The sequence below is a fragment of the Phaethon lepturus genome, unplaced genomic scaffold (assembly GCF_000687285.1).
Source record: "Phaethon lepturus isolate BGI_N335 unplaced genomic scaffold, ASM68728v1 scaffold5177, whole genome shotgun sequence".
NCBI classification, from domain to species: Eukaryota; Metazoa; Chordata; class Aves; order Phaethontiformes; family Phaethontidae; genus Phaethon; species Phaethon lepturus.
This window is the reverse complement of record NW_010549662.1, coordinates 26,042-52,750: the sequence shown is the minus strand read 5'-3', so window position 1 is coordinate 52,750 and position 26,709 is coordinate 26,042. Positions and strand designations below refer to the sequence as shown.

Sequence of the window (26,709 nt, the reverse complement as noted above, 5' to 3'; positions counted from 1 at the left end):
ATATCAGAAAATGAAACTGTCGGCACACTGGGAGGTAATTCAGTATAAGAGTCTTCATCCAGAAATGGAGTACCCACTTCACATGAGTCTACCCTTTGTATGGCCCTAAAGTCACCAACCAGAGGAACTTTACTCTTTTAATAAAAATCACCAAAGAAACAATAACTTATGATCAGAACAATATGGCCACCGAGTGCATTTCATCTATCTTGATAAAGTATTATCCTAATGTAACATCACATTTCAGACAGTTTCTATTTCTCTCCAAAAATATTTTTCACACTGTAAATCACAGGGCACCTTGGACTCCTCTAAACAGCAAAAGCAGGACTACTCAAGCCAGGGAAGGCAACTCCAAGGATCACAGAAACAAGATATCTCTTTAGGTATGAAACCCAAAATTATCTGCATAGTAGTGGTACTCAGAAAGGCACTCCACAATGAAGTTCTGCCAGTGTACACATCCCAGGGCAGACCAAAATGGCTAAGAGAAGGGACTCCTATCCCCTGGCCTCAGAAGCAGGACACCAAAGAATCAGAAGCAATGTTCACAAGTCCTGTCAAGAACAGCACCAGCTGAAATGACCCTGGGGTCAGAGATACTGCTTTGGTCTTCTGGCTATCTCCTGCCCACCAATCCTTCCAGCAGGGAAACTCAATGCTGTGGAAAAGAACATCCCCAAGACTACTGGAACTGGCCAGCCAGTGACCTCCCCTCTATGAGCATATTCTGCCTTCAAGTTCTGACTGTAGAGTTGTCCAACTCAAGGTCTCTGTGCTTAAAAACTAGAAAATGTTCCCAGAAAGTCACTGAGCTACCTTCCCATTCCTTGCCATCAGTGAAAGGAATGTGGAAAAAATCAGACAGATCTCAGAAGATATGTCAGTAGATGGATATTGATAAAAATAAATAAAAACAAAAGACTTCACACAGAGTTTGAGAGGATGAGGAATCCAACAAGGCATAAGTCTTTTTTAGCTGGTTGGAAAAAGCATGTCAAAAAGTTTAAGATTTTGCTTCCTCAGTCTCACAATGAGCTTCACAAAAGCCTGATGAATTCAGGGAAGATGAAAATAGAAAAGGTGCAAGTCACAGGAACAGGCCCTTATAATGGGAAGAAAGTAATACTGAACAGACAAGCCTTGCCACAAAAAACGAAATACAACTACGTTTTTTTCTCACCTTTGCTTTCCTCAGCAGAAAGTTTTTCTTCAGAATCATCTAAAGAATTCTGTGAAGATTTTCCAGGGGAAAAAGGTGATTTGGACACGTTACTCTGCTCAGGTTCAAGTCTGGACCTAGAAGCACAAGAACCTATAATTTAACTGATATTACACAGTTGAATTTCTTTAAAACGAGAACAACCACAGGTTATTAAATTTGACACTTTAACTCTTGCAAACTTCACATTATAGATTTCCCACTCAAGATACAAAATGTACTTAGCAACTTCCACTGAAATATTATTACAAAAGCAAAGAAAGCCCAGAAGTATTCCTGAACAAAATACATTACATGTTCAGAGTTGAGAAGAATTTTGAAGGCTATAGCATAAAAACACAGACGTTTTATTAAACTTCCTTTCAAAAAATCCAGTGTATTAAAATATATATTTCTTTTATAAAACAACCAAACAACATTTTGGTCATACTGAAAATTGGGTTAGTAGCAATAGCCAACACTAGTACTTTATTTTCATTCAAGTAATAATTACAATTTTACTTAATATTGTAACTTATCATAAAGGAAAAGTAAGAAAATACGACAGAATTAGCTTTTCCTGAAACAAGCACTTTTATTTAACTAGCTTTAAAGACTAGTTTATCCAGGATCAATAGTGATCCTTACCTTGTCTGCCAAAAGACACAACAGACCACTGAGAAGCAAGGCAAAGAAAAACCGTATGTAGTGGACAGATATATACTACACCTAAGTCCCTGCTATGTAATTTTAATACAAAAGCAATGCAAAAAATGAGAAGCATATTCAACGATTATATATTAAGTACTTGTCAAGTACATTTTACTGTGGCACCAAAAAGAAAGTTTAAAATTAGTGGCAAAATATTTTTCCCAGTAAACTTCTATGGTTTATTGTTGTCTACAACGAATTCTAACTGCTATGTAGTAGACAGTTAAATGTTTAGTAGTTATGCTGTTAGAGAAGCTAAGGAACAAAAAACCAAAAAGCAATGGGCTGAACCACCTGCTGTGCCTCCTTCATCACTTCTTCCCCTCTCAAATATAACCTACAGTTAATTTCATTATGATCTGCAATCTTCCCCTGCTGCTTAACAGAAGGTGTTGCATTTTGTGTTCCTTTCTTTCTTTGTATTGTGTCTAAATTCTAACCCATAATTAGAAAATTCTGAGAAAGACAGAATATAATGCATTAGTCATCACTGAGTGACCACGTTATTTAAACAAGAAAAAAACCCCACTAACAGGGAACCTTTCATAGTTCTAAAAACTCTGCAAGTACTGGGCTTTTGGTAATTTTACAAAAAAGAACTATTCTTCTTTCATCTCCTCCCCCTCAAGTCCCAAATTTCCCTAATACTAAGGAAAAAAAGGCTTATCTGGATGTCCCTGCAGTTCAAATACTAGTTCCGATACTAATAAAACACCAATTCCCCAGGTAATAAAAAAAAAAACCAAATCTTGATTTGAATAACTGCATACATAATTCACAAGATATTCTATGGAAAAAGAGGTTTAAAATGGAAGTTATATTTAATCTTGAATACCAATAAAAACTGAAAATCACAACCAAGCACCTTGACAGAAAAAGATGCTTGTGTTTCTATTTCTCAACTTTTAATTTTGGGGAACTAGTCCTATGTAATTGGCAGAACTTTTTAATCAAAAAATACGAGTTAACACATAAAGGCAACTTATGTAAGAAAATTGAAACATTCAGGCAATTTATTGAAGAGCTTACAATGGTTATCAATATAAAAGGAAATATGATGAAGTATATTTCTACTGGAAACCTTTCAGTATTGTCTGATACATATTTTAAGTTGACTAAATTGCAGGAAAGAAGGTCTGTACTAGGATTAATTTACTTTTAGAGGAATGCATTCCTTTACTGTTTGTTGCCCTTACTTTGCACAGCATGCTAATGTACAAAGTTTTCAATTAAAACTGAACAAAATGCCTGGGATGCACTAAAGAATGCCTAGTTCTTTTAAGTGATAGAACATGTTCTTATCACATAAAGTGTCTGCTGAAATCCTTGGGGAAATTACGAATCAGCTAGCTGAAGGCATATGGAAAAAAAAGACATTTTTTCTTCAAGTCATCAGAAAGATTGGTTTATGCTCTGTGATTTACTTAAAATTAATTTTAATTGAAATCACAGTTTAGCCATCACATCTGCAATGCATACAGATTCCACCTGGTCAACATCTGTTTTCTAGTTTTTACATCTGTAAAAAGAGGCAAAGAGGTATCCTCCAATATTACATGCGCATCTTCTGAGCTATTTTTTAATGCCTTATTGCTCTTTAATTAAGAGGTATTCTAACTTCTAAAATAGCTCTTTCTTTGCTCTATGTTTAGCATACATCAAATTGAGTTGTTTTCTCTGTTTAGTTATCCAAGAAATCTTGAACCTGGGATTTCACATGGAAACAATAATATATGAGTACAAACAACAGAAGAGCTGGTATTTGTCAGCCAGTTCTTTAACTGCAAAACCCATGCTATCTTGCTTTGAAATTCTTTAGTGTGAAGAATACCAATAAGGTTATGTATTTTTACACACTAAAAATATCACACAGTTTGTTTCTGTGTGTTTTTTCTGAAAAGTTATGGGAATTGCAAAAATACCAATACCCGCCTTTTCTCGCATTACTTCTTGCCAAATTTCAGAACTGGTTTGGGGTATTTTGTTTACTTGGTTTCGGCTTGTATTTATATTAGGTATTGTATTTATTGTATATGTATTTATATACTACTATGAACATACTATTTATGTCTCAAGAGGATACATTTGAGTGAATTCAATTGTGCTTAATCATGCTGAATCACTCTGAATAAAATGTACTTATGGACTTTTGAAAACATCTCTCTAGTTTCAGTGTAAATAGCTGATCAACCCAAACATCAAGCTGATAAAGCAGCATTAAGACTTGGAAAAACACTCTAGAATTTATCTATTGATGTGTATGTTCTAGAATTTGTTATTTTTAAATTAAAATTTACATAAGGGAACTTAAGGTTAGGATTCAAATAATGCAGATTGAGAAGACATGGAAAGCCTTTCAGTTATTAAATAAATTGCAAACTTGCTCATTCTCCCTGTCATTCTTACATCTGGGAATGTGCAGAAAAAGAAACTGAAAAAGTATGTTTTTTTCATACTTGACTGAAAAAAACCCAAAAAACCCAGACCAAAAAGCCAGCAAGCATATCATCTTTAACTTCTCCTAGACATTTTCACCTCTACAGCAGCCTGAACATATGCCACGATAGGAAGCAGAAACTGTTGTGTTTCGATTAAGAAGTTACATGCAAGTTTTTTATTTAAATCATGTTTCTACTTGCTATGAAGACCTGCCATCTCAAGTAGCATTTATTCACAACATAATCACTTGCCACTTGCTTTAGCAGAAAGCTACTGGTTTTTTAAAAAAAAAAAAAAAAAAAGGGCAAAAATAAAGAGAACGGGAGAGAGAAGTAAACATCTCTTATAACTAAACAGACAGTATCCTAAATAGCATCTTTGAGACCTATTACCAACACGTAGGATTTAATTCTAAATTATTTTATGCAGAACATTACTTAATGGGACACACAAAAATATTTTGTTGCATTTGTAGAAGTCCAGTAGGTTTACTAACCCACATTTTACTGATTTGGTGCTTTAATCATTTACATCAATGAAAAGTACAACATTATATTGGCACTCTGCCAGTTACAGACTTAACTTCACATGCCAGAAGTGTAAGAGAGCCCTGGAATGCACCTGCTGACCGCAGAAGTTGCTCATCCAACTACAGATATCCATTAAAACAATCTCTTTAGAATCTAAACAATAATTTTGTTGAATGTCCTACAAATGAAAGGCACAGTTAAACTACTCACAGTCTCTTCTTATCTATCACTCGCTTAACTCGGATGGCTCTTTGTTCAGAATACAGTTTACACACTCCTGTTCAAGAGAGGTGTAAACAAAACTTCAGGTTAGAAGAGCATGATTTCTTTCTTGGAAAACACAATCATTCATTTTTAACCATTTGACAGTATAAATACTAAGTACTTTTTAAGTAATCTTCAATGAAGTCCAAGACAGCTGTCCTGTGGTCCTTTACCTGAGCAGACTGGACACCCTTGTGTGCTGAAATAAAAAAGACAAACATAAAACAATCTTTTAACTTTTTACTGAATTCCACAAAAGCTTTCTTTTTCAGTTGATACGCAAGTTATATTCAAAAGTCTATTAACATTTTATATGTTGTATATTTGTATTTATTTTAAACATACTTATATTTAATATAGGTTCTATAAAACAGCAAATCATTACAACAAAGCAAAAGCTGAAAACATCTAATGTCTTACAATATTTATGTTATTCATTTGTTACATATGCCACCAAGTCATATTATGTCAACTAACTTTCTAAACAAGAATAGATGTCACCAAGACAAGCGTAGCAAAACAGATCTAGAGATTTAACTTGCTTAAAATATTGAACTTCTAACATTTTAAATTCTCTAGTGTATAGACTATGTGGAAACCTGTGGGATTTATTGTGTCAAGCATCCTTTTAATTCACATATATTAATATTTCTTCTTTTGATACTAAGTAATTCTCATGCATGACTGACTTTCAATGATTCTGAATAATGCTACAGCTATGTTTAGTTGGCATTTCAAAGCTGATGAAAATACTGATAAAACATACACATGCACCAAGTCAACCTGAAAAACACAAGTTCTCTCCACAACTTCCGTAAGATAGTGTTGTAAAGGTACAATCGCATACTCAAGTTGTCAAAAAGGCTGTTACTTTACCAGGACTCTGCTAAAGTTAATTAATTATCTCAAACTTGGAGAGATTATACTGGTAATGTCTTACAGGTGGACAAGCTAGAAAGAGACAATCATTGAATCTGGTGAGCTTTGGTTCACACCTAAACTATTATTTAAGTAGAAAATATTTAAGACTATCTTTTTTACACTTGCTAATTAGTGTATTTGAATCAAAGAAATAAAATTCTGTGACCTGGCTTCTCCTTCCACTAACATTAAAGAAAATTAAGTACAGTGCTAATCCATCAATGGGATTACAGAGATGCAAACAAAAGGCAATGAGACTTCACCAATCTCCTCCCAAAAGTATTTCAGATTCACCATTTAATATTCAGCATTATATTAGCCTTTATCAATAGCTAAGAAAAAATATTTAAGAGTTTCTCAGTTTACCTTCTGTTCTCAGCTGATGAATGGCATCGGCACACGTCCTCATAAATATCTGAGCATCTTGATCTATCTGATCACGCTCTGTATCTGTCATCCTCACATACTCAGACATAATATGGCTGAGAAACAAGACAAATTGTCACTTAAGAAATCCCCAACATAAAACCTACAAGTACAGATTTCAGGCCTTCTTGCCACTCACTGTCTCCACAGAAGCTTTCTGGCAACGCTGATTTTCTCAGAAAAATAAGTAAAAAGTACTTCTATAAAGCCAAGATGTTTTTTTTAAAAAAACATTTTTTGACTAGTAGAAGATGTAGAAAAAACAATCTATCCTATCATCTCATACATAATGAAATACTGAGCAGGTAAGGAGAAAATACAACTAGAAAATATATCACTGCCCTCAGTACTTATTCCAGTGAGGCATTTTTCAATTCTGAAAACAAGTAGGAAAAAGGAACCCCTCAAATGTTGAAAGTAGTACAAAAAATTGGAACTTACTTTACTTAAAAGTATGTTTTCATTATCCTAAATACTAAGCTTAATTTTTAAAGTTGCTGTACTATGAAATCTGTGAATTCAAACCAGTGTAAAGAATAATATTGGAAAATAATGCACATTTTAAATATGAAGTTCATAATAAGGTTTATTACAACCTGCTCCCATTGCTTATTTCTATTTTAAATGACACATTAGGTATTTAATATTTTCTGATAGGATTGATGTATCTTTTTGTTACTAAATTAGAGACCCCACTTGGAGTCCTGCATCCAGCTCTAGAGCCCTCAGCACAGGAGAGACATGGACCTGTTGGAGCGGGTCCAGAGGAGGCCACAAAACTGATCAGAGGGCTGGAACAGCTCTGCTGTGAGGACAGGCTGAGAGAGTTGGGGTTGTTCAGCCTGGAGAAGAGAAGGCTCCAGGGAGACCTTATTGCAGCCTTCCAGGACTTAAAGGGGGCTTATGAGAAAGATGGGGACAGACTTTTTAGCAGGGCCTGAAGCAACAGGACAAGGTGCAACGGTTTTAAACTAAAAGAGGGCAGACTTAGACTGGATAGAAGAAGAAATTTTTCACACTGAGGGTGGTGAAACCCTGGCACAGGTTGCCCAGGGAGGTGGCAGATGCCCCATCCCTGGAAACATTCCAGGTCAGGTTGGATGGGTCTCTCAGCAACCTGCTCTAGTTGAAGATGTCCCTGCTCACTGCAGGGGGGTTGGACTAGATGGCCTTTAAAGGTCCTTTCCAACCCAAAGATTCTGTGACAATAAAAATGGAGGCCCGTCAATAAAATATTAACATGCTGTAGATAACCACCAGAAAAGCATACTCTGTAAAGGTAATTAACAGTGTTTCCACAGACATAGATGACAGGACTTTGCTACAGCAGCTTACCCTATGTTCATATTGTGTTTCCTGATGATACAGTCATCACAAGCTATTATATTTGCCTTTATAAACAGGAAAGAAAACCTTAACTCTTACCTTTATTTTAATTTATATTTTTATTTATATGTGAACATTTCCCCATTTGTTCAAGGTATGGATAACGCAACTACATTAATGCAGTAATACAAGTAAAAAGAAAGGATCTTCAATTTGCAAAGCTAGCCTGATATCCTTAGAGATCTCTTACACACTTCACTGCAATAATGCCAAATTTTCCCTGTGTCTGCTGCAATCCCTGCCATGGGAGTGCCTACAACCAATTCACATCACCCCGTCCCATCACCTCTCACCACATGCAAAACCACCAGCTCCTTCCTGCATCTTCAACGTACCATCAGTTTGAGTCTCCCAGATGTCCTCCACAAAGTTTTAGGCATACTCTAAATGTCTCTGAGTATTATATCAAAATGTCTTCATTCTCATCCCATGTGACTGGCTGCACATGAAAAAAGCAGCGCATGGTTCACCTGGCTTGAAAATTAGTTTCTGCTTACTGGTCAGCTATTATACAAGCACAGACTAGCCAGCAAACAGTAAGGCACACTAGTAAGAAGTAATATTCTGTAATTCACTTGTTTGTTTACAACACGGTCATGTATTTGACATCTAAATATAAGTGCTTTTTTCCTCTCTTGTTCAAACTATTCTAAATATTATAAAATTATTTTTTACAACTTGCAGAAAAGCAGCCATATATAGTGTTTCCATTACATTTTACTAGCTGAATTGCTCTCCTTTGGCCAGGACAGATGGGTTTCACAAATTTGTGGCAAAATCCCTATCGCAACTGTAATCTGTGGTCTTCTAAGCCGTAACTCGAATTTGCACTCTCTGAGAAAGCAGTTTCTGAATGATGAAAGATTTGAAGCAGTCTGATTTTAGAGACATCTGATGGAAAAGCTTTCCACAGCTTGGTTAAGATGACATATTCATAGTTGCATATGCAATGTAAGATAACTCATATTGTTAAATATATTAGGACAGACCTCTCCCTGACTCCCTTTGCACAGCTTATATAGATGGAGCTTTTTATTACTAGTCTTTGACATAAGCAAGTTCTCAGCATACATACAGCCAGAAAACCCATTCTTACATCCATCTCTGCACAGGCCCAGACAGAAGGGGACCCTTAAGATCATCTAACATGGGATAATGCATAATGTTGTTCAGTGACCCATGCCTAGAGAGTTACTTGAGCATGTTAGGGCACAGATTCAGATGGAAAATAAAGATGGAGTAATAATAGCTTCATGATGGTCCCTTGTATTTATATGTTCAGGTTCTTTTACCCTGCCCAGCTTTGTGGTATTTGCGGAGTTCTATGCTTTCCATGCACTTTTTAACATTACAGGGTAAAATAAAGATTACAAAATGCAAACCAGAATTTTCTTTTAAATCAGACTTAGAAATACATATGAAAAAACCTGCCTCAGGCATGCTTTATTTTTTACTAACAGTAAACTCGTAGTAGTATAGTGATACACCAAGGATAACTGTAACAGCTTTAACATTGGGAAACAGGTTGTTCAGTTACTTTTCATAGCTGCTAATACAAAAATATGGTAGATAAAATTCTCAAATAGGAGTTTCACAGCTTCAAAGGTAGCAAAATGCAGCTTAATCCAGTAAAAAAGAAATAGAATACTTTTCCTTTTATAACTACTTACAGTTTACAGTGTCTGGTACCAGCACTTTTGAACAAGAGATAAGGATACCTGAAACCCAACCTCCTTGGGAAGGCAAGAATGGAGTCATACAATCACATCCCATTATGTCAAAACACATATGGCATCCACTAGTACACTAACAGGGTAGCAAAGTCCCCACTGCACTCCCCAGTAAATCTGCACATTAAGAATATACTGAAAATCCATCTAATCACCATTATCCTCACTGTGAAAAGAACCATTCACTTAAAAAGAACAGGCCAAGGAAAAGCAAAAAAAAAACCACACACAAAAAACCCCAATTGAACAACAACAAAAAAAATTTCCAGCTCTCCTGTACGTCAGAGACAAATATTTACTCAAAAGTGCAGTGGCAGTATCACAGCAATAGGCTGATATCATATATCACTAAATCAAGAAAGGTCAAATGAACCAGGTTTTTCAGAAGCAATCAGAAGAATTAGCCGAGACACACATTGGCTAATGCATGCAGATAAAGAAGGCAGAAAGAAGGCAAATAAATTCTTCTAGATTTTTATCCTAATCAATAGGAGAAAGATTCATGAGAAACTTGGGCTGGAAGGCAACTGGGGTTATTCGTGGTTTTTAAGAAGAGGGGCAAAGAGTAAGATAAGGACAGTGACCATCAAGTAGGCAGACTTCAATAGTCTGGAAAAATTAGTAGGTTAAATTGCATAGAAACGGGAAACCTGAAAATGAACAAAAATAATTCAGGTGAACTAGTAGTTTTCATACAGAAATTACATTATGATAATTTGCAGTTCTGCCCTTGATGAAAGGGAAGACTAGGCAATGCAGTAAAGAGATCACCTTAGCTACTTCATGAGCTCTTCATTGAGCTCAAACACAAAATGCAGAATACAGAAAGTACAAATTAGGTCTGATTACTACTGGCAAGCCTAAAGGAACACAGCATGTAGGGACACAATCAGAAAAGGGTCAAGTGCAGGATGAGACACAACTGGCAAGGGATGCCACTGATAACAAGAGATTACTCTTCAAATATTACTACAAGAAACACCTAAAATGGGAAATGCATCAAATGAAAGGATGCATCCTCATTGTCAAGAACTAGGGGAGAATAATTAAGTGCTAGGTTGATAAAAAGATGGAAGTGTAGCAACTACCTTTAAAAAATAGGGTTAAGGAAAAAAGGGTTAAGGAAAAAACCCAAAAGCAGAAGACTTACCACTCAGCCTAGGAAAATATAGGAACAAATAATCAATTTTTAAGTGCTTAAGAAAAGAACAAAAAAGATAACCAGTGCCCAAGATGTAACAAGAATATGTAATACGCAGTTTTACTGCGTATTTACAGTAATACGCAATTTACTTCTGGGGTGCAGTAAGAGGTCTTACGGATGGATGAAAAGCAAGCATTGCTATATATCTTCTCTTTAGTGTGGCTTTTGTTACCGTCTTACATGACATTCTCATAACCTACCAGCAAATAAATGAGTTAGAAGAAACAAGCACCATAGGGATTTGAAACTGTTTGAAAAGCTGAACTTGGAGTAGTTACATACCAAAACAGAAGGACACACTGAGTTATGTTCCACAAGGGTTTGTCCTGAATCTGATGCTGTTTAATACTTTCATTAACAACTCAGGCAGTAGAATGGGGTATACGTTTATTAAATTTGCAGAGGCATACAGCTAAGTGAATTAAAACTGTATCAAGAGAACAAGACTTCAGTTCAAAACAATACTGCCAAGTTGGAGAAATGACATGAAGAATTTGAATAAGGGATGGTCAGACACTCTTTGTTGCTGCAGGAACAATTATCTGAACCCACAGAGAATGGGGAACAACTGATAAGGGAACAGTTCCTCAGAGATTCATCTGGGATTGGATCATATCATATCATAAACCGAACATAACAACATGCTGTTGCATAAAAAGTCATCATTACAATGGGATGCATAAATGCAGTATAATCCATTACAAATGAAAGGTAATCTTTGTGCTATCCTTAGCTTTGGGCAAGGCCTCAGCTGGAGTTCTGTTTCATTTCAGCACTTCACTGCAACACCAACTGGGACAGCGTCCAAAGGAGAGGAAAAAGTATGATCAAAGGTCAAAGAGAACACTTACGAGAAATCCAAATATACTGTAATTGTTGTTTCTAGAAGAGACTAAGGAGAAACCAAAGTAAGTTAGTGTAAAAAAAAAAAAATCTAGTAGCATGGATAAGGAAACAGGAAAAGCAGAGGGAGGATATGGAATCTCCACTGAAGGAAACATTTAAAAGCAAGCAAAACACAGTGGTAGAATCCTCTTTTTGAATGTGTCAGCCATGCTCCTTTCAGCCTATCATTTCTATGCTCCTATTTTGCTGGCAAAGCATGAGGAACCAGAGCTGATGGAAGCATTACACCAGCGTTTGGAATTAGTAACTCTTTCTGCTGGTGCATAAAATATTTTCTGCTTACTGATTCAATAAAGATACCAAATCAAGCAGAAAAACTTAAGGGAAGCAATAAGCTGAAATAAAGCAGTTACAAAATACTGATATGTACTGTTTTAGCAGACATATGCCCAATTTACCACCTGCAGTTATTGCCTTACAAATATATACATAAATATATAACATATTTAAAGGAGCTCGCTCTCTCTTTAAGTCTGTGGGGAAGCTTCAACTACTAGAACAGGCAGTACAGGCATACCTGAATTAGTATTTTCAGTTTTGTAAAATATTGCTGAGAAATTCCAGAATGCTGCTACAAAGAATTACTATTTCTAAAATGTGATATATGAACTTAGTAAAATCAAAAAAGAAGATAAATAATTTGAAAATAATTCCCTGGAGAACAGGAAAATACTATATATTCCTCCATGAAGAAAGTCCTTACAGATCATCTACATGTTTTACTATCTTAGTATAACAAACAAAGCCTCGCTTCTTGCAAAAATGCAATTAAGTCAAGACAAGAAAGCACTCTGGCATTGTACAGGAGCCAGTAAGACACTATTTTCAGAGTCCTTTAATGGTTACTTTTCTTTTATTGGTTAAGGCAAGAGAACACACTCCACAAAACATAAGGTAAGCATTCAACGATTTTCTATTAAGTGGCAAACATAACTGATTTACTGCTGCTTTCCCCCTCGCCCCGCCCCAGCTTTACTAGGTAGATAAATGCTAGGGCAAGAGGCATATTTACTGGGCACCAACATTATTTTTTAAGAAAGAAAGATAATTTAAGAATTTTTTCAAAGTATATTATTTGCAATAAACAACACATAAAATGTTCATTTAACTGTACAGAAGGACCACAGAAGCATGTAATGAAGACACATCAGAAGCCACTCATCCAGTCTTTCTCGTGGAAAAAGCATAATTTCTACTCAGAACCAATCTACGCTACACTAATGAACTACATAAGTATCTCCATAGTTGCAAAAGACAATAAAGTAGATGTCTAGTAATCACAGATAGAAAGCTCTTCTCTCAAAAACTTTCCTTTTAAGTATGAGGTGTTCTGTGGTCAAAATTTAGAATTCTCTGAATTCCATTCCAATGTCTGATTAAAACAGTAGGAATAACTACTCATCTTTAAACTGTCCAAATCTTGAAAGATCCTTCAGAGAAACTGGAGGCTGTGGAGGAACCCCAAGAGGGCCAATTCAAATTTCCAAGTGTTAGAGCACTATCGCTAGTTCCTCAAAACTATTTTTAACCTAAACGTGCAAACTGTCTTGGTGGTTCAATGGTCAAAACCAGGAAGTAGCCAATGACAAAAAGCAAAGGTGTAATCTGTTCACAGATGAAACATTAGACAACTTACCGAAGACTGAAGATAGGGTCTCACACAGCACAGTGTAGAAAGCAATGTAGGAATGAATTACAGCAAATGGACTAAGAGGAAGAATATAAAGAATGTACAGCAGTCACACACTAAAAATGGGAAGGTAAGTGTCCTGGTTTCAGCCAGGATAGAGTTAATTTTCTTCACAGAAGCTAGTGTGAGGCTGTGTTTTGGATTTGGGATGGGAAATGTTGATAACGTGCTGACATTTTCAGTTGTTGCTAAGGAGTTAAGGACAGGGCAGCTTCTCATGCCGGCCTGCTAACAAGAAGGCTGAGGGTGCACAGGGAGCTGGGAGGGGACGCAGCCAGGACAGCTGACCCAGGTTGGCCAAGGAGATATTCCATGCCATACGACGTCATGCTCAGTATATAAAGCTGGGACGAAGAAGAAGGAAGGGGTGGAGGGACGTTCGGAGTGATGGTGTCTGTCTTCCCAAGAGACCATTACACATGATGCAGCCCTGCTTCCCTGGAGATGGCTGTACACCCGCCTGCCCATGGGGAGTGGGGAATGAATTCTTTGTTTTGCTTTGCTTGTGTGTACGGCTTTTGCTTTACCTATTAAACTGTCTTTATCTCAACCCATGAATCTCCTCACTTTTACTCTTCCTATTCGCTCCCCTGTCCCACCGTGGGGGAGTGAGCGAGCAGCTGCGTGGGGCTTAGTTGCCGGCTGGGTCTAAAGCAGGACAGTAAGTAACAATCCTCATCTGAAAGGAATGAACACAGTTTGCTTAACAAACACAAATTTAAAAAAGCACCCACATCTTGTTAACATCTTCAGGAACCAAGAGTCCCTTCCTTCTCCTTTCCAGGAAGGATGATTGACTTGTTCTGCTGGAAACAGTTTATGACCAAAGGGAGACAAATAAATAGCCACCTACCCTTACAGCTAATTCTCTACAGAAATTAAAAAAGGAAATGTACTATTCATTTTTCTATTATAGTAGCATAAATGAGAAATTATTCCACTACAGTCAATAAAGTCTCATCAGCATATCACTTAGGAGAAAAGCTGATATTCAGACTTCACAGAGTCAGGAAGGGACCTTTTTTTTTTTAAGGTACTATTCATCGCTAACTCAACTAACGATACATATTAGCAAATCATTATCAAAATGCAACATTGCTGGGAAAGTCCTTAAAGATCACAATTTAGCAGGGATAATTTTTTAATATATTAATGTCTGGTGTTTACCATATTTACTCATCAATTGAAAATTACTTTTGTGATTATCAAATAAACTTAAAAAAAAAAGTTAATCAGTTCTGTTTAAAGGAAAAGTCCTTGGTTATTTTTCTTACACATTTCCTCAAGGACTATACCCCATATGTGCTTTCTAAACACCACTCTGAAGCTTAATAAGCCTATTTCAAAAAGCTGGTGAAGAAGTCCTTGAGATAAACCATAATCCAGATATGAACAAACAGCCAAATACTGTTTACCATTGCTGGTTTTAAGTATTGTCAGAGCATTTTCCAATAGAAACTAATTAATTTTCAAATACTCTGAGATGTCCTAAAGCATTTCTTGATTGTTGAGTTTCACTTCTTTCCAAAGATTCTTGGAGTGAGACTGCAGTTAACAACATCACAAGTGACAGCTCAGAAACAGCTATTATTAGCAGGAACAGCAATGATGCAACGTCCCATGATTTAGCTACGTATTTCTTATAAAACACCCTGCCACTGACTGTGTTCACTGATAGTGAGTATGATACCCAACCAGCTTCATTAGGTTTGAAATATGTAATGAAGCCAGCAAGAAAATAATTAAAATTATTTAAGTTCTTTTTCTTTAAGACAAGGCTGTAATGTTATATAAAAGCAATGGTACATATAGTTATTGGTCCTTCCCTTAATAGGTGTAACCAATAACAACATGAATCACTCATAGTCTTTGCTACTCAGTGTTTTCATTAATTATTTTTCCTTAAAATGAAAGTCACTATTACTGCCACAGATTTTAGGATAAATACAACTCCCAATTTTTAAGCCAAATGACAAGAAATAACCACACATTTGGAGAGAAGTTTGAAGCAGGAGCTTCTATATGTGCCCTTCTGTAAGTGAGAGTTTTCTAACAGGCCACTTTGAAGTTTCTTTTCATCGTAACTCATGCTGTCATGGAAGATGATGCCACATCTCTGGTACAGCCAAAGCTCTCAGAAGTTCTATCCAGAGGAGAGGAATCACAGTAGACAGGATAAAAAAGGTAAGAAGAAAAAACAAAAAAGTTCCTTATGACAGAAAGACAAAAACCAAGGTCTAAGAGAAAGCAAATGAATCCTGATAAGCAGGGGACGATAAAGGTGCAATGGCTTGTTAGTCAGTAAGCTTAGATTACTGCATCACTAGTTTCATGTGTTTTGCCATTCACATATTTTATAGCTAACGGTCAAATCAAGAAGGAAGGTGAATAAGCAATTACTAATTCTTGAGCTTTTTGGACTCAATTCAGGTATTTCAGTTAAATATTTAAAGTTTGATAAAATGGGTCAGGGCCTTAGATTCAATTAACCCTTCTTCCAGTTGTCTTTCACATTGCTAAAGATCTTCCTCTAAAAATGAATTAAAGACATCCCCTCTACAGGAAGATATTTGATGTATACCAAAAATAAAAACTCTATTAATAAAGAATTTATAGTCCGCAAAAGCAAGGTCAAAGAAGCAATCAAGGACCTCAATGTAATACATTATGAAGAAGTTTTACAAGGCACACAATAATTCAACCTGGTAACTCAAAAGCGGAATTTCACCAACACACCATGCTACAAGTTGAAAAACAAATAGCAGGATTGACAAAATACAGAGTAGTCAAATTTAATTAACAAAATTAAAACTTCCTACATAAATTCCAGCACAGTATTAAATTTTTTGAAACTTTTTCCCCATAGCTTAAGTACTGAAAAGTTATTAAAACTGACGTCTAGAATGAGTGAGGCATTTGCTAAAACTGCGAGACTATCAGCATGGATGTTATGATCCATCTTCTTTGCATCCCACAGAGTAGAACACCATAAGCAATATAGTACAGAAGTTGACAGTAGTATCTATTTTAAGTTTGACCATTAAGGACAGGATCAACTGCAATTACAGGTGAGATTTGGAGGAAATGACACTTCTTTCTTCCTCTCCTTAGTTAATACCTGAGGTATGTGGGGGGTGAAAAATCACTAAAGGAGTTTACAAGAAGAACAATAAAAAACTTTTAGGATACCAAAATAGCTTATGACTTCAATTTTAGGCACACTACTGTTAATAAAACACAAATAGTACCCAAAAATTTAACCACTACTGACTGTTTGCTCTTACTGCAATTATTTGCAGTCTCTCACCTTATGCATTCACATGAAGTTTTCACACAGTAAAAATAGTTATTTCAGTATTAAATTGGTAGCTCCACCTAGTGTTGTTCATGACCTATTCAAACAGGAATTGAACAGCAGAGAGGGAGTCATAACATGTAGCTGTATGCTACTCCTCCTTCCTGCTTGGGAAGGCAGTTCCTGCTACACCTTGCGCATCAGACTTGACACCCACACCCCTGAGCTTCATTTTTGCCGGCACTGATTACAAATAGGTCTTGGCCTTACACTTATAAAACATGCCAAAATAATTTTTTTTTTTGCTTTGCTTCATTTTTGAAACAAAAAATTACTGCTTTTAAAATCTCCAGGAAACAAAAAAAAAAAGGTGCCAGAAATCTTCTGGCAACTTACTTAGGGACACATTTTGATACCACTATAGATATATATGAGATATATATACACACCATTGTATAGTATTGCTATTGCTGTGACAGAGCTTTTCAGGCCTAGAAGTTGTTTCTCAGAAAGACTGTTCCTCCAGTATGCACCAAGCCTAAGGAATAGCAGACAGCTCATCTGTTCTATTGTCTTGTCCTGGGGGATGGATGGCTGGATAATGCTCCTATTTGGTACCTGTGAAGCCTTTTGGAGAAAGGCATTAAATTGACTTGGGACTCAGTGTCTTCAACCCAAGATGACTTTAGACTGCATTTTTTCTACCTTGGTTGCAGCAAGAACTTAGTTTTAGTCAGGGTTGCGGCAGAATCAGAATGCAGACAGGGCTGACTCACCCCATGCAACACTGCACTTATGTTGAGGGACTGGAGAAATACAACCCAGGAAACTGTGAAATTTCAGAAGATCCTTTAAAAGGGAAAGCTTATCTACAGTGTTTCATTTGGATATATGTCCCACCCCCCATCCCCACCTCCCCCTCCCCGCAAAACCCCAACCAAATGGATTTTGTGCTGTGTGGGATGATGGGGCGGGGAGGACAGACATTTAGTTGTCTTAAGTGATAACTACCAGAACTGAAGCCTACAGTTTTTTGTCACAGAAAAGCAAATCCTGTGCTGCCTCTGACACTGTGTTCTCAATGGTGTCCCTCATCTGGAATTCACGTTCGAGAGTCTGAAGCCTGAAGAGTCTGCATCATTCTCCTCCAGGACCTGCTGATGCTACTGACTGTATACTTACTGATAACAGGTCGGGTTAGTGTCACAGCGCGAAAGGGAAAACCTGGATCATTGAACCCAGTATTCTGCTGTCTCGGGAATCACTTCAGAAACCTACTCTACAGGTCCTTTAAAGGTGTCGGACTTGGACTGCCAGGTTGTTTTGTTTCAGAACTCACTCCTAAGAGCCAGAAATCTTCTTCAAATCCTGAGTCTCATTTTATTTAGGACCACCTTCTTCCTGTGACAGCACTATTCTTCATCTTAAGTAGCCTGCAGTAAGCCAATTAATAAGCAATCTACACTTTGTTTTTAGTTATTAAGCCTAAAGATTTTTAAGCTGTTCACTTTATAAATCTGAAAATAAATAATTCTATTTAAACACAATGCACACTTACCTGTAAGCATTAATGTAATCCTTTCTGTGTTGCAGAAGAAAATCTTTCAGCTTTCCAATATGAGAAATCTAAATAGAAAATAATAATTAAAACTTCAGTCAGATAACTGATTACTTTTATGTTTAAAGGTCAGTATTTCACACTTCCAACATGAATTTGTAAAATTACTTATTCTGTAATTAAACAGAATCACAAAATGTACTCTTTTATAACAGAATTTTTACATTTTGCAAACAGTTAATATATCAAAACAACCTAAAAAAGATCTGTTGTATGCAAGGACATCTCAGAGAAAAGTAGCAAAAATACATGTCTTCTATCCAAAAAGCATAAACTAAACACTAAGTACAAGAATAATATTAAACATTTAAAATATTAAACATGATAATAACAGCACAAAACATTATCTAAACTGGCAATCCAGAACCTAATTTATATTTGCGAAAATAAATTCATTTTAGAAGAGCACATAAGAAAGTTTTAAACATTTTACTGATGAGACATGATATAAATATTCAAGTCCAGTCATTAGAACTTGTAGAGCAAGGTGCTATCCCTCTCCTTTCTGTTTTTGCCATAATAGAGCGACCAGTTTGTGCCTAAACTAAAGCAGTTTCTCTATCATCTGATAATCATTAGTAAGTTTTGCCAGAGTATACATCCTTATCAAATTTCTACTTCTGGATTTCTACTTCACTGTGAATTTTTCTATAAATCCTCTTGATGTTATTTAATAAAAGTCTTTAGAAAGATCCTTCGAAAAGATGAAAAAACTCCTAAAAATCTAAAAGAACTTTTGCAAACTTTAGTCTGATTTAAAAGATTTGCTGTAGCATAAGATGCTTCTTATCCTAGAGAATGGAAGAACTACAGAAACCTAATTAGCCACAGAAATGAGATGACTACCAATATGACTTCCTTTGCAGGTCTTGAAGGAGACATGATGGGGGAGAGGAGGAGAGGGAAGAATTATATACATTAGTGGTATATATTTTTGAGGGTGAGGCAGGGGGAACGTTTTTAATCTATCAAATAGCGTTTTAACTGTGAAATATTCATTAATAATTCAGTGTAAAAAAGCATGCAAGGAATTTTACAAAACAATAGTTGTTTTAGTTTACAAATACAATAAATACAGTTGACTCCATGTATCTGGGAAAACGCATCAGAAGCTGTTCAAGTCTTAAAATCCTATTTTCATGCAAATTCCTTGTAATTAAACAAACAAAAAACCCACAAAGAACACAGAATAGTTTGGATAAATAGAAGATTAATTCCCCCAATTATTTTCTTCAAAAGATCAGCAGCTCTTTGAAAAAAGTAAGAGAAAAAAAATGTACTTAGTAAGACCACAGCGATTTGTACAACTAAAAATGTTTCCTTGTGGAAATAAATACGCATACATTTCCCTATTATTATTTGCTCTTTTTCATTTTTACTACAACTCATTGTATTAGATAAGAATTTTCCCAGTTTTCACATTTAAAGTTTTCTATGTGATTAACAGGACAGGAAATTTCATCCCATCCGTAGCAAAGCGAGTTCTATTAGTACCTCCAGTAGATCCAAAGTTGCCTTAAGTGTTAGCACTGTCATAAGCAGTAAGAAGAGAAAAACTGAAAACACTACAAGATCAACGAGGCACAAAGAATAAGCTAAGCCATTCTACAGATGTTCCTTCTCATCGTCACTGGAACTTATTTTTTGTATAGTAATCTCCTTCTCAGTTCAGACTTGGCATGTCATGAAATTTGCTGAATAGGTAAATTAAGCTTGACTTATGAAAGCAAAACATTTAAAACAGTTATAGTGTTTCAGTAGAACAATAATACTTAATAGGCAGAAAGTACTACAGACAACAAAGAGTAGAAATGTAAAATAAGAAACATTTCAAAACATTTACATTAAATAACATTTAGTGAACAAACACTAAACTAGAAAAGAGATTAGCAAAACTTCATAAGTAATAAATCTTAATATTACTGCAATAGCTACAATTTAGGAGTGATTAACAAGCAGAAAGAATCAGAATGACAAGCAAGAACACTGTCTTACAGTAATTAATTCATCTAGCCACAAAGAGCATTCTATTTAGGCTAAAATTGTCATCGTGTGTTTGAATTGCACTGACCCCACTTTGCCTCTCCTTCATTTGTAAAGCTATTTTCATGAATTTAGAATGACACCATTATGCCCACGCTCACATCAAGCTCTTAGTTCCCAAGATTTGCATCAGAAGTGAGACTTCTTGTTCTACTTTCCCTCAAATTCTAACAGCATCTTCTGCAATCCTGCACTGCTGCTGTTTCTCTTTTGCCTTTTCTTACCATGTACTAGGGGCACAGTTTGGAATTCAATTTGTCATTACCATATCAACAAAATTAAACAATTTTTAGAAAAAGAAGGTCTCACTAGCATAACAGGGAATATAAATTTTATTTTATTTTTAATTTTGGTACAATGCTTCATGTTCTACAGACACAAAATACTCCTGATGATACAAATATATATCTTCAAGATATCTTCAGGTCTTCAACCTGCCATTATTCTAGAGTTATCAGAGGCAGACCATACACTCTTTACAAAGGTATCAAGCTCCAGCCTAAAGGTAATGAAGGATATCCCTATTGCAACAGAATGGCTTTATTAGAATCCTACTGCTCTTATTATGAATAAGAACCATCAAATTTCCAGGCTTACAGATTTCGAACTTCTATCCATCTGTTCTTGCTTCAAAACAGCCCTTTACCTTAAAAGCTCTGTTTCCCTGCATGTGTTTAAGTTTACCATCAATAATCCTATCTCCCTCTAACTTCTGTAGCCCCAGACAAACAACCCAAGCTTTTCGTTTCTTCTCACGAGACAGTTCAGAAGTTGCCGAACCTGTAACTTTCCTTTGCATATGCCCCAGTTTGTATTCATCCTTTTCCAATGCAGGTGGCTAGAAGGGCATTCACTGGTGTTAGTTACTTTGTAACTCAGCTGGAAATATAATTTTCATTGATTAGTTTTGAGCTTATTCTTTGTTTTGGTCTCTAAGTACATATTCTACTGCTGAATTTCTTCTCCCCACAACTCCAGGCCCCAGAGTCACGCAGCACTTGCTGTAACCTATCGTGCTCCTCCCTCTCCTTCCTCAGGATTCCCTCATCAGTGAATTTAACCGATCCATCTTAATCTGGGATTGATTTTAAAACTCATCTTGTTTAGTACTGCTCTTAAGTTTGGGGAACGCAAAAAGTAATTCCACTATTAACCTCTCTTCAGCCCAACACTTCTTTCAACACAGAAGCATTGCTTCTGCTTATTCATCTTATTCTGTTAATATTTTCTCTGCTAATCTCCTCTAGACTTCCTATTAGCACTTCGTCACTTTACCATCAGATACCAGGTCATCTTAACAAGGGAAAAGCAGATTTTCTTAAAGCATCAAATTGGTTGGGCACATCCTATTTTTAGTAAGATAGCAAATTACACTGCATTGCATCTTGTTTTCTATTTATCTTTTTCCCTTAAAATCTTTTCTGAATCCTTGACCACTTCTGGGTCAGGCCCTGCTGATGCCATTATCAGTTTCCCTCTGCTGACTTAGTTATAGGCATAAAATTTGCCCCAGATCCTACCATCTTCAATTCAATGTATTTTCATTAAAAATAGCTGCCATCATAATTTGGGATTTCTCAAATCCACTATGTCTGAACTCAACACAGACATTATCTGATAACCACAATTTGACTGCATTAAAGTTCTGAAATTTTCTATTTCCAATTCCATGCTCTGGTTCCCAGTAAATATCTAGCTTTTACCCTGCTAGTCCATGGCTTTTTCCTTATTAATTTGGTCTGGAGACCATGTCTAAATTATTCTTAGTCTGTACTCCAGCTGCATGACACACCCACTTTTTTGCTAACTGTCTTTTTATTTACATAGCTAAACAATTTTTAAGGGGGGGGCTTAATACCATTAGTTAACCCATTGTGAATTTTGCCAAACCTGACTTTATCTCTACAAAGTCTTCCCTTCTGCAACAGTTTTCTTGGCCAGCCAGTCTCTCTCTCCTCCCCTGCTTTTTACTGCCTCTGGGCTAATTTTTTTGTATCTTCCATAATTAATTTTTCAAGTAGACCTAGAAGAATTTTAAATCCCCCTTGCATTTCAGCATATCCATTTTTTCCACTCCATTTACCCATTCGTCATAATTGCAACTTCCTATTTGCTGTATATGCCTGTTTTCAAAACAATTATACCACCAGTTGACACAGTCATCAAAGGGATACGTGAAAGTAAGTTGAAGACGAAGCACAAACACATCTGAATACTGGCCCCTTGTCAGTGTTCCCATTCTCTGCCCCTGGAAATTAGCTTTTTTCTTCTCCGAAAGTCTGGAGCAGAGAAATAAGCCTCTCCTTCAACCTTGAAATAATGAAATTATTTCCTTTTTTCCCTGAAGGGATAGAAGAGCTTAGAGGAATGCCCTTCATAGTTGCAGCATTCTTGCACTATACTAAAACTAAACTTATCTTATGGGGAAGAACACTACTGAATTTCCAGATATAATTGACATTTTTATGAGAATCGTGGGAAAAAAATACCTTTCCTCACAATATTGCCAACATCAGTTATATCGTTATACTAACAGCATGTTCTCGAGCTTCTGTTCACTACCAGAATACGGAGCGTTATGTTCTTTCTGATGACAACAACAACCACTTACGAGACTCCAGGCTCTGCCTCCTCCCATTCCCACTGGCACTCCCTTGAGGGTCAATACCACACACCAAAACACTGAAACAAACTGCTTTTTAAATTACTCCCCTGGAAATGTGAGTTAATAACACTTAAGACCAAATATAAAGAATCAGTTTTTTCATTTCAGCTCTACAAATACCTGTGTCAGCACAAGGGAGAACAGAAGCTGGACAGCACCAGCAGGGAACTTCCTAAAAGATGCATCTGCCATGAAAGGATGTATATTTAGAAACAACTTAAGAAACTTATAACCTCCTAAGCTGAGGTACTGGAGCTGGAGGCTCCAGGTGTTATTTAAAAACTCCCAACTGTAGCTCTGATCATGAAAAACCAATTGATTCTCTACAGTGAAGCAGCAGCAGTTTTCCACTGGGTGGCAACAAAAGCGTCAGCATCACGCAAGTAAGAAACACTAAGTTCACATTAAAGCCTGTAATGGAACTTTTTTAAAGTTACTTTAGGTTCCAGTTTGCACTTCAAAAAGTTTATCGTCATTGTAAGGTACCTTTTTGATGCATATATCCGTCTCATTCCACTGCAGATTTTTTAAACAACTCTTATTAAAACATAAAAGCAAATATTGCATATAATGCAGGTCCAACACAAAAGGAAGCTGTGAATGGCTGCCATCTGCTACCACAGGTGGCATGCACAGCTCTATTTACACTTGGGGCCTTCACTAGAAATGGTAGTCCTCTATTTAGAGATTTTTCTTATGATTTTAGAGCAGGCTTTATTTTTAAATAAGAAGAGAAACAGGAAAGCATTCCCTCCAAAGCAGCATCTTCAAAAGATGCATGTGCTTTAGAATGAAGACGCTGACTATGCTTCCTTCAGTATCTTAGCAATACATACAACATTTCTTTCCACTCCCAACAAAGAATTGATCACTCATGAAACAGTAGGTTCCAATTTGCATACGTTTAACCCACTGCAAGAAGCAGCAGCATTGTTTACGATTAAAATGATTGGAGTAGGTTCCCGTGACATATTGTAGAGAGAATTCGACAGCGCTGAATAGTCATTTTAATTGAACATAGCGTTTTATCGTTTACTCTTCCACCAGAACAATAAGTAACTATTTACTACCATATAAAATTGACTGTTACACTTGGCACTATATTGCTGCTCTGAATTTTTAAAAGACGTACTTTGTTAAAGGAAGCTTTAAAAATACTTAAAACCAAAACATAATAGAAAGGCTCTTGCAAAAGTCGTAAGAGACACAGCATTTACTGTCGATCCAGCAGCATTTACAAGCACTGCTGATGGAAGTGTCTTATTAACCATAAAAAAAAAAAAGTTTTACATTTGATTTCTCAGTATGTCCAAAAGCACCTGATCTTCAAATGTCTTACCCAAATAGATTCCATCTACAGATACATGAAAAGGTGACTACATTCTACAATCTCCTCTGCAAATAGCAGAAAATTTAAGATCGTTACAATACTAATATCTAGACACCTATCATGTTTTCGATTCCAAACATACAGTCAACCCAAACATATCCACTGCCCATTTCAGAAGAAATGAAGAATTTCAGTAAGACATTACGTCATGTACAGGGACTGCATGTTTCTGTCCAAAAACAGTACAGTCTCAGTACTAGGAGGAGATACAGTAATTGGCGTAAGAACATAAACTTGTTTTTAGTACAGAAAAAACTGTTTCCAATGTCTAAATCATAGCAACCATAAAAAAAAAAAAGGACATTCTCCATGGTTAGTACATGTAATGAAGGCAAGCGTTTTCAAAAATCTGTAATAAAACCCAAACTGAATAGATACAATTTATTTAATATGAATTTGGTTTCTGCTTATAGTAAAATTAAGAGCTTGGGCTCTTACCTAAACTATTACAGTTGGGAAAGACTAGTTAAAAAAATTTTGATGCAGAAATGACTCCTATGGAGAAGTTTCCCACTACAAACTACCTTTGAGTAGATAGGGTTACGAACTTTTTAAAAATACAGCTCATGAAAGAGCTTCGGCTCTGAATGTAATAGTGTGAAACCTGCTATATAAAGGGGTTTGGATGGTGACTTAGTAGGAGGCCATGAGGTGGTGCTGTCCTACCAGAATTCATTGCAGAGGAGCACTGGCTGCCTCCAAACGTCAACTGGCCAGTCTTCAGCTGATTTGTCTCTTGAGGGGATACATTTGGTTTAAGTTTCCCCAGCAAATGTGAAAGTTTCTAAAATAGGTCACGCAGATCAATTGCTCTCGTAATCTGAAACCCAAAAAAGCAAATAATATCTAAACTGTGGCATGGGGGTGGCCCAATGCTGGAAGCGGGTAGCAGCAGGCAAGGAGACAGCCAGCCTGGCTACTTCTAATCTCAGGAAAACTGTGACTTTGTTCAGTTTCTGCTTTACATCAGCATATATGTTACAGCAGCAGCAACGGGCAGGGAAACATTTTAAGGGCATATTATTAGTAATCTGGCATTCAGAGCAAAGGAATTAACCTAACCAAGAATGAGGGTGTTGTATTAATAGATGTGTGGTACATGGGATAAGAGCATTCAAAATTGAATTTAAAAGCTATGAAAATGGAAACTGAGGCATTTTGACTCACCAAGGTAAAGATGGCCCAAAACTTTAAAAAGATTTAAAAAATAAAATTCTTAATATTATCAATTATTTACAAGAAGACAGTATTTTTTTGAAAAACCAAAGTAAAATTTTAAGGAGTCGCTGCAAAAATTTGTATTAGCCATTGTGGGATACTGGAGGATAAAACCCGTTTGCAGAATACCACAGGTAGTATTCAGTGGTCATCAGCGAACTGATTAAGAAACCTCTAAACTGCAGTAAGAAGCAAAGCCAATTTCCTAACACCTGGTCTGGAGTGGAAAATGCTTCCTTTCGCTTAATATCAAACTGGCAAAAAGAAGAAAGTAAAAAAGCACTGTCTTGCACAGTGAGGAAAAAAACAGTTTGCTTTTAAAGGACATATTTTGGTTTTTAATTTCCACTTTACTTGGCATATATTTATAAATATTGCCTATATTTAAAAAATAGTCTCTTATTGATTTTTGCTGCTGGCAGTTCACATTTGAACCACTCAGCCTCTAAAGTGCTCTCTAGATCTACACTTGGTTATTTTTATTTTTTATTCACTGTTTGTTTGTGGAAAATTTGGTAGTAAATAACTCACTATCAGCCTAAAAACCTCACATTTCATATTATCATGCTTTCCTTAAAAATAATCCAGAGCTGGTATAAGATTCGGTCAAGCGCATGATGAAGAAATTATTTTTGGAATTTTGTGACACAATTGCAAACCATTTGTGTGGTTCAAGACTCTTCTAATAAGAGTCAAGCAAAATTAAGAACTAAGAGCTCGAAAGCTCCAGTTCCCCACTGACCACAATGAAGACTGAAAGTACCCAGTATTATCACTGGATGAAGGTTTTACCGGGGTGTTATTTGGGGGTGGGTTGCAGCATGTTTTAAAAATGTGTATGGTACCTACAGCAAACTCAAACTGTAAAGAAAAGTTATTTTGAAGCCACTGAATTTTTTTGAAGTACACTGTATATCCTTAAAACCATTTTAATGCTTTGTATTTCAGGCATTTATAAATACAGAAAAAAAAAATCTTATTTTGTAGGATAACTACTTATAAACACTGAATTTCAATTCTGAACGAGAATACTGCAATACATCTAGAATTTTAGATAAAGAGGCTTGTGTTA

At 36.2% G+C, this 26,709-nt stretch overlaps 1 protein-coding gene across 1 annotated transcript in view; it reads right to left on the bottom strand.

Moving 5' to 3' along the window:
* The window catches only part of STX18 (syntaxin 18), a 37,665-nt gene extending 15,062 nt beyond the window's left edge, over positions 1-22,603 (bottom strand). Inside the window, exons 1-7 of the mRNA XM_010290310.1 lie at positions 22,448-22,603; positions 21,011-21,202; positions 18,262-18,329; positions 6,433-6,548; positions 5,267-5,344; positions 5,092-5,158; positions 1,184-1,299 (exon numbers count right to left, since the gene is read on the bottom strand). Coding sequence (XP_010288612.1) covers positions 1,184-1,299; positions 5,092-5,158; positions 5,267-5,344; positions 6,433-6,548; positions 18,262-18,329; positions 21,011-21,202; positions 22,448-22,603 — 793 coding nt within the window. The remainder of the gene's footprint in view (positions 1-1,183; positions 1,300-5,091; positions 5,159-5,266; positions 5,345-6,432; positions 6,549-18,261; positions 18,330-21,010; positions 21,203-22,447) is intronic.
* Between the last annotated feature and the right edge of the window lie 4,106 nt (positions 22,604-26,709).